The sequence below is a fragment of the Centroberyx gerrardi genome, chromosome 1 (genome assembly GCF_048128805.1).
Source record: "Centroberyx gerrardi isolate f3 chromosome 1, fCenGer3.hap1.cur.20231027, whole genome shotgun sequence".
NCBI classification, from domain to species: Eukaryota; Metazoa; Chordata; class Actinopteri; order Beryciformes; family Berycidae; genus Centroberyx; species Centroberyx gerrardi.
In genome coordinates, this window is record NC_135997.1 from 16,584,924 (window position 1) to 16,599,016 (window position 14,093).

The window sequence follows — 14,093 nt, forward strand, 5'->3', positions numbered from 1 at the left end:
TCATCTGTTATAGTCACGATTCCTCTTGTGTAAAAGATAATACCTCAGCCTCAAACTGGGTGGACTATGCATACTGTCTTTTACATCTATGCCTTCAGGGAGAAGGGGCTATTGTAAAACCCCCTCGAAACTAAACTTTCCTCTAAATGCACTTAAGAAACACACAGCACATGAGTAGGATAATAGTTTATATTTATATATATATATTATATTGTGTTTACTTAACAAACATGATAAATGCAATGTCTCCAAGTTAGCTGTAACAATAAAAATACAATATCTTTGTGTCCTTAAGTACATAGAATTAAAACAGCAAAACAAAAAACAAAACCGCCCTAAGTAGTTCACGGAGAGGTACAAATATACAGTACAAATCTATTTTATTCAAAAAAGGGTACAAATAAAAATGCAACAAAATAGAGATATTAATGCTTTGTTAAGTTCAGGTAGGTGTAGGGTATTCTAAGGGAGCACTTTGGGTAGACAACTCTAAGGCTTCTGATAAAGAATCAATACATAATGGTACGGCCATACAATATTAAAACTCACTATACAAAGTTCATACAACCTGGATTATACTTGAGGATTGAATGTTACATATACATCATTGCATATATTTTGCAGATTTAGGCATAAAAAAAGATGCTGTTTGTTTTTTGTGATTTTTTTTCTTAACTAGTTACACGTCACATAAAAAGCAGTGTCACCTAGTGCCAAAAAGTACAATGTCAAATCTGAAAATACACAATGACTTCTTTAAAACTTTAAACCGTTCTCATTCTCCTGATTTAATTCGGCATCAGCAATACCAAAACCGTCCTGAATTCACCTTTGCAATTCAATATTGGACCAAACAACAGGGAGTAGTTTACACAGGGAATATAAAGCCCATTTCCAGAGTCACAAAACAAATGAACAAATCATTACATTACCACCAATAAAAAGCTATCTCTGATTCGAGTAGCCTACCTCTTTCTCCCTATGCCTAAATAGAACCGCGTCTGTTGTACAAGACGCCAAACAACCCCTCACTTCTAGGGAGGAAAAAGTACTCATTCTGTCCATTGACAAATAAAAAAAAATAAAAATAAAGGGGGGGTTAGGGATTGCCCTCCATTGCAAACGCTCTTGACATCCTCTTGTTAAAAGTGCAGAAAAGAGCTTGCATTCACTTTACTTTCAGACTAGAGAAAAACGGAAATTACATGTTAAGCATAGGCCTAAAGAGTGTATTCAAAATTTTAACTGAATAGATCATGCAGAGAAAACAAAAACAAAAACAAAAAACAACCGTTTTGTGATTACATGGTTGAACTGTCTGGGGCCCAGAGACTGTAACCCTTTCAGACAGAGAAACACTACATCTACTGATGAATTTCTGCTTACAAGCTTTAACAAGTGTAAAGTGTCAAGGGAGGGCATTTCTGATTTGTTCCTGTACAGACTGAAAAAGCAACCCCAAGTCTATTAGAAGCATTATTCCATCAACACATTGTACAAAGCAGATCTTAAGGCATTATCGACAAGCATCGTAATAGCTAACTATACAAAAAATACTAAATCTATCTACAGAAACAAACACAATTTGTGATTTTTCCATGATTTTGTGTGCTTTACATTTTGAAACTCTTCAATTTACCAACAATTAATTTTAAAACACTGTAAAGGAGGGCATTTAGTGCAATTACTTACAACAAAAGACTATCAGTGATGTGAATAAAGCGAGTTCACTGGACATCTTGGTAGAAGTAGAGCTTTCCTGCTAAAGACAGCATACCTTGCTCAAAGCAGAGGGCAAAAAAGGCTCATTGTAGCACAGGATGGTCTTGCTGTGAGAATTAACAGGAGGTAAAGTCACAGGTGGCACTGCTTGCACCATTTAAATCCTATCAAAGGCGTCTCAACCTAAAATACAGTGTTGGAGTGGCTTGGCAATTGTGCCAATATCGACGCTGAACACACATGAAAATCTGAGTGACACTAATCTCATGTGATTTGGCTCCAACTATGTGGCAACATCAGATGTAGATAAGAGTGTACTGATCTGTGACTGAACAGTACGCTATATTTAGAAAGTTGGTGACAAATGAGGGACTGCTGGGCAAAAAATAGAAACAAAGTAGCAAAAACAAAACACTGGTTCATATTCCTATGAGAAGGTAATTTAAAGCAAAAGTACTAACCAGAAATCAGTGTACAATGACTGCATCAGCCAACTTGCATACGATACAAACCTGCCCTACCGTTTCGTAGGTATACTAGAATACTTCAGAGTTTACTGCATAGTACATGCCAAGACTACATGAAATGGTTTCAGGTATTTTGTGTAACTATATTGCTTACAGCATGGGAAAAAAAAAAAAAAAAAACCTCAAAATGTGGTCATTACTGATAAACAAAATGTGCTGAGCTGTTTATGGCAAGGTGTACTCATCGCTGTAGGAGTTTCTGAATGGCCTTCGACTAGGAAAACCATTTCAAAGCATTTTAAAGTTGCTCATGACGACAGTACCAGAGGATGTGAGTCTGCTCGGCCCAGCTCAGGTTTATCCTTTCAGACGTTTCTCTGACTGACAAGAGGGTCAGGTTGTACGCTCGGTGAACCGCGAGGCCTTAGGGGCTCCGCTCTGCAGAAATGTTTTACAGGCAGCCAGGGTTGGAGTTGGAGGAAGGGACGGGCGTGTGTGAACTACATTTGACGCTGTTGTTTATGTAGAGCGTCGGACGTGGGACCCCGGCCCGTCAGAAGACCGCGGACGTCACCACGTCGTTTCTTACATACACAACAACGTCTGGGCTGGCGGACAAGCTAGCTCAGAAGTCTACAAGTACAGACACATTACTCAGACACAGAATCGACAAACGTGTAAATAACAAATCCTAGGATTCGCGTCTGAGCACATCCAATGACACAAGTGATATTAAAACAAATGCATGTCACAGACGATTCAGAGGTGATCGAATACTTAGCCAGAGGTAAGGTTAAAAGGTCTATGACAGTAATATATTCTTTTAAAAAATTACAGGAGGAAAAGAAAACTGGAACTGTGTGATTTACACTTTTTGATGGGAATGTCTATGTGTGGAATGCCATCTCATTATAAACATCTGAATGATTTTGCGTCTGGTCTAATTGCACTTAAATCTTAATTTCACCCTTTTGGATTTTCTCAGTGACGATGCTAAAATCTGTCAGGAGGAAACTGCAGCATTCATCTTGGCTAATTTGTAAACAGAGTTAAATATGCAAGTCAGTTTTTCTCTCACCAAAAAACACCAAGAATACTTCAAACATATTCCCTTCATTAAAAAAAATCTACCATCTGTGATTCCCATTACAAGGTCAGTGTGAAATCGATGAGTGAAGTTTTCTATGTGCAACACAAGACAATCTTAAGATCCACTGGATAAAGTATATCCTAGTACAAAATAAAAGGACCCTACAGTATACATTAAAACAAAAGACAAAACAGAAGTTAAATTGATAATGTTCACAACTTAATTAGAGTCAAGCCTCTCTCGGAGATGCACTTGAATAAATCCATATTAGGAAAATAAAATACCATCAGTGAGATGGAGAACCAAACAAAAGAGAGGCAGTTCAATCTATAATGAAATACATGGTTTCTTGAGAAATTTGCCAAAGGCATGCTTTGACTGTGTTGAACTGTTGAAGTAACAATAAAAATGAATACCAAAATAGTGCATCACCTTTTAAAAAGCAGAAAAAGTTTCAGGTCAGGGTTAAAAGAATATTAGATATACCTATAATATACCTCAGATGTATAGAGATATAAAACAGCACACAGAGAGATTCCTGGGGGAATGCAGTCCAGCCATGTGCTCTAAAAAGAACTATTGCTTTAACTTGGTAACTGAGCAAAGATTGACTCAAGTTGAGGGCGAGGAGAACACCATGTCGCTGACACACACACGGTTTCTGACCCACAGATCTTTCCAAGGCAACCGACCAGAAGGACTTTCCGTTCTGGTGTCCAGGGGTTTAGGCTAATGTGGTCCGCAGCCAGTGAGGTGGGAGGGTTTGTCTCTCAGCTTCATTCCCACAGGTGACTTTGGTGATGACCAGCCAGTGCCTCCTCCATTAACGCTGTTAAAAATGACATTAAAAGTCACCAGTCTGGTCGGGAAAGCTTTGAGGTATAGTGAGGAGGAGGAAGGGTGCTGCTCAGGAAGTGAAATGATTCTCTAAGGAAAACGTTAAACTCTAAGTGGTGGATATTCTCACTGATGATACTGGAATGCAAGATATCTCTCTTAGAAAACAAAGTAAGTAGACATGAACCCAACCTGTGGCATTTACACACACACACACACACGTGTTAGTGCCCTCAGGGGTAAGCCAGAGGGCATGATGGTGTGCAATGAAAGCAGACATTTTTTTGGAGTGGCAATTGATTGCTGAACAAACAGACAGATTGATTGATCATTATGTTGATTGTAAGACGAGTGGGACATCCCACACTTGGCCTGAGAGAGGATCCCATTCTCTGCAGACTGGCCTCCTGGGAAGGAAGGAGGGAGGGGAGAGAGTAGCTCTGCTGACAGTAAAGGTTTTAGACTCCTGCTGGAGAAGCATAACGTAACATACATTGACAGTTAGCGTCAACAGCGTCAACATCATTACAGGAGCTGCTGATGTCAGCAACTCCACTCTTTTTGGGTGAATGCTTTAGAAGGGAACAGGATCATAGGAATGGGGAGGATAAGAGATCATTGGTTGTGATCTTGTCAATACATCAGAACCTGCAGAAGTAGGAGCTTCACTGTGCTACAAACACATTCTTCTTAGTCCATGGTCTTCCAATGAGACGGTTTGGTCAAAAAGGAAGCAAGAGTGTTCTGAATGCGATAACCTCTGAGCATGATATGAGGGCGTGGCAGCAAAGGAAGGAGGGAGGCAGGGAGGAAGAGAAATGCAGTGGACTATGGTAGGCGATTCATCAGCTACATACTTTCAATTCAGCGCTCCCTCTCCCTGTCAGATCTCAGCTGGCTGGGAGAGCACAGGCTTTATTCCCTTGGCTGACTGACATCCAAACCAAACTAGAACCACTCACCAGATAGCTTTGATAAAAACAAAGATCTTGTATTCTTATAAGGTGTGCAAAATCTCAAACATTCTGAGGCTACATTCTCACTCTTTTTTCCTTTTTCTCTCCTTCTCACACTCATTCTTACTTTTGGCAGTCTCTTCTATAGTTGCTACCAAAGTTGATGCTACTTCCCTGCGTTAGAGCGCCCCTCGATGGACAGTTTGACCTCCTGGGGGATGAACGAGGGCCTTGAGGGGCCGGAGGTGCTTATCTGAGGACGTGGCCCTTCGTCTCCCTTCATGGCATATCTTTGGAGGCCAGGTGATGACCAGCGCCTCTGAGAAGCACCCAGCACAGGCTGCACCACTCCCATCGCTGCCCCTGGACAAGCAGAGCCCTCTGTGTGCAAATGGTAACTGCTCTGGCTCCTAGTATGCTCTGCTGAGGTCCTATTTGGTCTGGTGGGCAACTCGGTGTGCCCGACAAACCCCAACTGTATGGCCTCCTCCTTGTCACCCCCCTCTTTCTCTCTTTCCCTCGGTCTTTCTCTGTGAATGCGTTCTATCCTGAAATGAGACTGAGGCCTTGGTTGCTGAGGGGCAGGTGGCCCCATAGGCTGGTGACCCAGCCCGGATGTAGAGTTGGCTTTACTGGAAGTCCTGGACAGGTTCAGCTGCTGCTGCTGTTGTTGTTGTGGATGATGGTGCTGTGGTTGTTTCTGCTGCTGTGGCTGGAGTTGCTGCTGTAAGGTGATGGACACACACACGTCTCCCACCTGCAGGTGATGGCAGCCCAAGCCGTAGAGCTGGGCTGTGCGCTCAGGGCTGCAGGATGACCAGCCCTGGCCAAATACAAAAAAGGGATGCTCTGGGGGCACATCGATGGTCACCTTGCTCTGCTGCTCACCCACAGTGAAGTGAAGTGCTACAAGGCCTGGTCTCTGCTGACTGGCACGGATGTCAACCACCATGCTGGAGTCAATCTTGAGCCCTCCGCTCACCTCAGCGCTCCGCACAAAGTCCTGAGTCTGCAGGTCCTCAACACGCTTCAGTTCCCCTGTAGCCAGCTGGATAATGGCCCCCTTCATGAAGTGCGATGGGTTGCAGGGAGAAGGGGCAGGAGCCAGGCTCGGAGCTAAGGCCTGAGCCAGATCTGCTGTAGCTGGGACAACAGGCTGCTGAGGGAGCTGATGCTGCTGCTGCTGCTGCTGCGCTGTGGTCAGCTCCACCACAGCTCTATCAGGCAGGCACACTCTGGCAGGAGGATCAGAGCCTTTAAAGTTGGAGATAGGGGAGGCCATGGTGGTAGAGGATGAGGCATCATTGGCCTGGCATGGGTAGTGTTGCGGTGGTGGCTGGGGATGATGCTGGGGGTGATACTCCAGAGGAATAAGAACCGGTTGCCCATTGGCTAGCATGACAGCATGACCTGGCTGCCCCGTTTGCTGCTGGAGAGTGGTCACTCTGGGGTCACTGTAACCCATAGGCTGGGCCGCGTACGCAGTCCGGCCAGAAATTACCCCTGTTGTCTCGCCATGGACTTCTCTGGCTCTCTGGGAACCTTGAGAGAGGTTCAAGGGAGCAAAGGACACCTCTTTACGACCACCCTGGACAGAGGAGGCCAACCGACCAACCACCTGCTGGACCTAGAGGTGGATTAAAAAAATTTAAAAAAAGTATTATTGGGAATTTTGCTGAAAAACACAGAACTGACATTGGCTTGCACCACAAAGTTCAAACAAGGCATCCCAATGTGCTTCCACAGCAGCCTGAACCACTGTATGCAAGTGTGGTATGAAATATCTGGCTGGCTCAGTGACTGCCTACATTTCCACAGTCTAAGCTATCAGTAAAGCCCCAAACTGACACATGACATCATCTTGATGTTTAACATGCATTACAATTCCTTCTGTCAAATTTTCCTACAGACTTCTGTGGGGAAATATTCCAAGATGATCAAAACGAAAAGGACACCATTTATAACATGAAGAAAAAGGTGGGATTCAAACTGTTTTGGGCTTGCCTGATAACTTGAGTTGTGGACATTTTGGAAGCCATCACATAAGCCAAATGTAAACCAGACAGATATTGTCTGTCTGGTTTACATTTGGCTTATGTGATGGCATGTTATTGCCACTTGCCTGGTTTTGTAGTTGACAAGGTAATAATGCCCTTTTCCACAGTTTCCTTAATTTAAAACATACTCTTATGATAACATGGTAGTGTGCATCTAGCAGTGCCCTTTAGTTTTCAATGAGGAATGCTAACAATATCAACAAGTCACTCTTTGGTTAATTGTAGTGCTACAACAATTTACCACTAACCCTGTCCTTACTATGAAAAATGTCTCCAAATGTCAAGGTAATTACAAATGAAAATTTTCCTAACCAGCGCAAACCACCAGTAAAAAAAAAACAAATGGTTTGAAATTACTTCAGCTAAACTGTTCAAATTGGAATCATCTACTTCCCTCCCTGCCCACCATCCCAAAAGAAAACAGTGGGTTTTACTGAGCATCTCTGTGCAACCACAAATCAAACAGTTTCGACACAAAGTATGGCTGTGACTGATTGCCCAATGATCTACATACCCACAGCACAACAATAAAGGAAGGAAGTGGACCGTAACATGAAAATTTGCCACTGAGTCATGGAAATAACTGCTGTGAAAAAGGGTAAAATTAAGACCCACACAGAGATAAATGACATATCTAGGCTACTAAAATTTCTACTAAAATTACTGAATATAAAAATACCACGGCAAAAGGTAAGGTCAAATCATCATGAATACTAGGATATAAGAACTGGAAAAAAAGAGTCATATAAGCAGGCCATCTCTAGAGCCAGCAGGGTGTCTTACCTCCAGGTCACTGTCCGGGGTGCTGCGCTGGCCAGGTGAGCTCCTCTCCTCCAGCCTGCGGCTCTGCAGGCTCCTCTCCTGGGTGTGCTCCAGTGCTACAGAACTGGATGCTGCCTGCAGCAGCCGTGCATTTCTGGCAGTGTAGACCGAATCTGGTAGCATCTCCCTGGCCCCCTGCTCCTTATCCCCTCCATTCATCTCCGGTTCGTTCTCCTGATGGACACTGTGGGGGTCCCTGGGGGCGGCCCTGGTGCCCTGAGGGTGGTAGAAGACTGGCATCCCTCGAGGGCTGAGCTCCGCTGCAGGCAGGACCCCCACTGTGCCAAGGTGCTGCTGGGCAGCCTGCTCTGAAGGCAGCATCAGTGGGACACCACTGGATGCTGCAACTTTGGCAAAGGTATGAGCAGCCACCTGGGCCTGGGGAGGAGGGGAGACAACACCCTCCTGTATGACAGATGGGTAGGGAACAAGGTGGGAGACAGTGTGGGGCTGAGGGATGGTGCCTGAGGGAGAGATTAACGAGCTGGGGACGAAGCCAGGGGGTACAGCATAAGGTACTGCAGCGTAAGGGGAACTAACAAACTGCAGAGAGGAATGAGGGATCTGGGCATACCCTAGAGGAGGATAGGGAATACCTGGATGCTGCAGGAGAGGGGAGTGTACAGTGTAGGCTGGAGAGATGTGGCTCAACACTGGGTGGAGACTGGTAGGTGAGTAGGTGACAGACGGGAGAGCCACTTTATACAGCATGCTGTATTGGTCGACGGGCACCGCTGGTATGCCATCTGAACCCTCCACTCCATAATGAAGCCCAGGCTGAGCTCGCAGCCACTCTGCAGATGGGGCCCCTCCCTGAGTGTCACTGTTGGCCCCAGAGCTCTGGGTGGAAGCCACTTCATCTCCTCCAACACCACCGCCACCCACGCCTCCACTGCTGCCACCTCCCCCTCCACCAACCACACCTCCCCCTGTCCCTCCAGCTCCACTACTGTTACTAACTGGGAGGTCCCTCTTCTTGGGAGGCAGGCACTCCTGGTTGCGCTCCTGAGCTGGCTTCATTGCAATCCTCTGAGTGACCGAGTAGCTTTACTGTACTACACAGGAACTGAAACTTGCAAGCCAGTCAGCCAGCACAGGAACCAGTTCTGAAATCACCTGGCTGACCTCGTCCACCAATTCACCTGGAAAAACAAAGAGAGGATTTATAAGCGCAATTCAAATCCTTGCCCAGGTTGTACACTGCCTCATCTCATCACTGCCATGATGACTGTGACATGGTCTAACTGGATGAAAACAAGCAAATGATACACATAAGGTTAGTTATTAGGCTAGTGGATAGATCAGGTTTAGAGCTACACATGGGACGCACTAATGCACCATTAGACTGCACAAACATTCCTTGACTTCACCTGGTTTTATAGTCTGAGACATTAGGTGATTTGCTCACCATGGATACACATTCTGCTGCTGGCCACACCGAGAGGACACAGAACCAGAGGGAGAGGAAATGACAGAAAGAGGATGGGGGAGGGAGAGAGAGACAGCAATTCAGTTGAAACTTTTAGCTTTTAGTCTAAATGCTTTCAGATGATTCAGAACTGGGGATTCATTTCTCCTTTCATTTCTCTTTATCACAGTTCCCCCCCCCCCCCCCCCACAGTTTTTTTAGTCCAACTACTCAGTTGATGTATTAGAGAGCCAGGAGTAATGTAAGTGTAAAGGTTTTTTTCTTGACACTCCTTGTGAGTTACACACCATATTATGCACACAGCACGCTTCATAAGCCCACAACTTTTTAAAATAATAAAATTCACATTCCTGCCAAATGCATGCCCTCTTTTCCACGTGCAATGAAGGTGACATGGTGTTAGTAATTTTTTTGAGCATGCCTTTAATTTTTTCCTATAAATACATTAGGTGGTAGACCTATCCCTTCTAATTTGACAGTGCAAAAACATTTTGCTACAATCTAACTCGACTTGATCTTCATACACATTCAGAGTATTCGTTTTACTATAAAAGTCTAGCTAATCACCACAGAGGGAAACGAGATCTGAACGTGAAACAAATCATGCACTATCATCGAAATAAAAAATCGAAAGAATGATGTGCAGTAACGTTAAAATAGAAAACGGTTGCGTTGGAAAGTTAGTCACAAGTTAGAAATCTTGCAAGCGTCATTCAAACTGTTAACGTTACAATTCAAATCAAATAACGATGTGGTTACCGTTAGCTAGGTAACTTGGCTAAAGTTAGCTACTTGGTGTTAACGTTACCCAAAACACAGAGAAGTGACAGCATGACACTTTGTAGACTAAGCCAACACTAAACGTAGCTAGTGTGTTCACATGTTAATGTTATGTGAGGCCAGTTAGCTCTGTAATTTATCACTGGACACCATCCCAGCGGAGTCATGCTAGCTAGCTACGTTAGCTAAAACAACCACTACTAGCTAGATGAACTGACTCTCCACTCCTCCTCGAGTAATATCAGCCATCTAAAATGGCAATGCATGGAATGCTTAGACGTCTCTAATTTTTCTCATTTTATAAACGTACCTCCAAATGTCATCTCGAATATGCTTTGCCCTATAAAAAAAGTTGATGCTGAGGAAAATTGGAGAAATCAAGGCTCAGGAGTCGAGCCCATTTCGGAGGCCAGCAGACGAATACGTAGAGGCGCTCACGAATGACGTCACTTAGTTTGTTCAATTTCCTGATTTTTTTTTTCATCCACGAACGTTTTGTACAAAAGATTAAAAGCTGCTACTCTTGACATCGCATTTTATGTACACCCAACTCTGTTACGTGCATAACACACATCCTTCCTTTTCAATAGAACCTGCCAGGTCCGTTTGAAATTAAAGGCAAAAAGAAAAGAGTCATTGCTTATTGAAGACAGTAGACTGTAAAGTATGCGTCTTGTCCAGCCTAGTATTGTAGGATAAAAATTGTAAACCAAAACAAATACACAAAATGGATTTTCGAGATTGTTTAAACGCCTCAAATGCACAATATGAAATTTTAAACAGTAGGGGGAGCTGGTGAATTTATCTCACCGCACTGACCTAAACATATTCAATAAAGTGAATTCAATATAATCGTCCTATGACAAATTCAAGAGTGGTTTCAAGAACACCAGGATGAAGTAAAATGCCTCCCATGGCCTCCTCAACCACCAGCTCTAAACATAACTGAATCCCTCAGAAAACCTCCAGACCTGGAGGTTTTCCTTCTTGAAGGTCTGATATCCCACTACACACAGTTCAGGACTTGTGTGACAGCATTCAAAGGAGGAGTGAAGCTGTTCTGAAGGGAAAGTGTGGCCTTACTCCTTATTAGCTACTTCAGATTAATATATTATGCGTTTCTTTTATTTTGTCCACCCCCTGTAGGGATAGTAACCTTCCCAAACATATCTTACCACTTGGACACTGCTGTGAATTCAGAACAATATACTTCAGCCTATCAGTTAACAAATACTTACCTCTACACCAGTGTAAAACACTAGAGATGTGTCTGGTGTTACAACTCAGCTGTGCATCTTCATGGCAATATTAGAGTGTAATAACAGACCTGTTCTGCTTAACCTGGCACATTACTATGGAGGACTTGCACACACATGCAGATGGTGATTCAGATCTCATGCTTATGCAGCAGTTGGCTTAATATTGTACATACAGTAAGTTAGCCTAAACCTTTGCAGGGTCCCCTGATATCAAAATAAGGTTCCCTAAAATCATGATCGTAATATGAGTGTTACTTTACAACTAAAAACTACTTGCAATGGATACTGGACTGCACAAAAAGCCCCTGAGAAAACCTTACAACGTATATGCACAGCTGTCATTGACAATGTCAGATGTTAATTTCCCCTTAAGGAATTACTTATGCAACCATAAAGCCAGAGTGAAAAAAAGAGTAAAGAGTAAAAACAGATGCACGGTTTTTACATTTTAAATTGAGGGGGCACCTGCCAGAAAAGGCCCGGACCCACTGGGCTTAAAGGAGAGAGTAGCAGGGAAGATGCAAACAACTTTTTAATTTTAAGCCAACAACTGCATAAATTTGAGTGCATTAATCAGTGTCAGTCTACGTATGTGTGATAGTTGCATATCAATATTCATGTAGAATCAGAATCACTTATATTGCTGAGTGTATCTGTACATAGACATTGGCATGCAGGAAAACAAGGGCACCCTCGTCTGTCCTGAGGGTGCCCAAGTGCCCCTCCTCACTCCACAGGACCGCCAGGCGAATCAGCACCAAATCATATTTTTTGAGCTGTAAACATGGTTATTTGGCACCTCAATCAGTGACGTCAAGGCAGGCGTTTCACCTTTGGCAGCTTCAATTGCTTTGCAATCAGAAAATTGTAACCGCCCCCAAGTAGAGATGGGTGATCTGTTATCAGAGACACCCCTTCTTATGCGCTCTCACTTCCAACCCACTTTTTCCTCATCTTTCAAAATTGTGTACTACTAGCAGACTGGCTGAAAACATTGTGTTTACGTCCTCTTTAATGGCATCTATTAGGCGATGAAACAGGACTATGAATACACTGAATACACTTGCCATTGTTCCACTGAACGAACTCTGAGTCTACAAGGTCATCCTCCCATACATGGTCAAAGGCTCAGGATTGTAGCCTAGAGACACTTTTTAAAGATTTTTTTTTGTTTTATTAGATTGTATACATGGAGAGTGACTGGAAATATGGGGGAGAGGACGGATGATGTGAAACAAAGTTGTGAATTGGATTCTTGTCCAAGGCATTGCAAGGACACATACCTCGAGCCCACTGAGCCTTCAGGTTTTTTGCACACAAATGTTGACTAGAAGGCCTCCTCTAGTGATATCATCGTCCCAATAATATTTCCAAACTTGTCAAACAAACAATGTGTGAATTCTGTTAAAAGTCGCAATGAAACCGCATTTTGAGAGCAAAAAAAGCAAAACAGTCATTTTTCATTTTTTAGTGTGACTTTAAGGGTGGATTTGTTTTCAACGGCTGGTTTCCCAGTAAAAGAAAACCCAAGAACGCAACTTCATTTGAAAGGAGAAATGTAATGAATGGTTATTGATATAGATCTGAGCCTTACTTCTGTTAGGACAGCTTCAGTGCTGTAACTCTGAATATAACTAGGATTACAGAATTAAAAAAAAAAAGTTAACAGATTTCACATACAGTTAACAAAGAAGACCCCAGGAAGGCAGAGAGGATGTACTTTATCGCTGTTAGAAACCATTTGAATAATTGAATAAATACATCTGCTGTTGATCAATATCAAACTGTGCCATAGTGGAAGCACAGTCATCATACAATTACAGCAGAGTGCAACATTGTGAATTAGTGGTAAACACGGCATATAAATATATCTCCATAAAATAAAAACTAAAATCAAGGATAAAAGTTATTCAGTACCGTTATTAAAAAATAAGTAAATTGAAGAAATTCAAGCATAAATTTATATTTGCCAAAACAATGTTAGAGAACCACCTTGAGACAGATTAACCAATATTTTCTGAATTATGTTGAGTAAAATGTACAAAAATAACAGGTGGAGGAGCAGGTTCTGCACTCACGTCACACACATCTCTACTTCTGTCACTGTAAAAAACACCTGAACTAGTTGTGGCCAACTAATCACCGGGTTTTCTGAATATCGGAAATTACTCAATCCAACATCCAAGGATCAATGGGTCTGTGTATTGATAAGACAGGTATCCAGCCTGTCCAGTGGTCCTATATTTGAACATGACAATAAAGGGCTTTAATAACAAATGTTAAATTACCAAAACCTTCTTCAAGAAGTTGACACATGAGACAGTGCCAGTTCCCTGCCAATTTAAAAGCGGTACTGGATGATTGATGACCATTTCCTTCTGTCTGTCCCTTTGCTTTCAATTATTCACTCATTTGGCTTCTGTTCATCTGAATAGATTCTCTGCAGTACCTTACCAGAAGGCCTCTATAAAAGTTTAATGAAACCATTTCAAAACAAAAAGAGACAAGGAAATATCTACCACAGATTGAAGTCCTCACAGCTCCATTTTTCCCTCAAAGTATCACCTGCATTACAATACTAAAAATATAGGTCCTTACCTCTACTTCAAAAATAGATTAAATCTAAGAAGAATAGAATCTAAGACCCTGAAATCAGACTATTTGCTAGCTACAG

At 42.8% G+C, this 14,093-nt stretch overlaps 1 protein-coding gene across 1 annotated transcript; it reads right to left on the bottom strand.

The window, feature by feature from the left end:
* Window positions 1–54: 54 nt before the first annotated feature.
* Window positions 55–9,055, bottom strand: atxn1l (ataxin 1-like). Its single transcript, XM_071905342.2, has 2 exons — window positions 7,913–9,055; window positions 55–6,699 (listed from the first exon to the last, which is right to left on the bottom strand). Exons 1-2 carry the CDS (start codon window positions 8,969–8,971, stop codon window positions 5,239–5,241), a joined length of 2,520 nt encoding a protein of 839 aa, XP_071761443.2. The 5' UTR covers window positions 8,972–9,055; the 3' UTR covers window positions 55–5,238.
* Window positions 9,056–14,093: the final 5,038 nt, after the last annotated feature.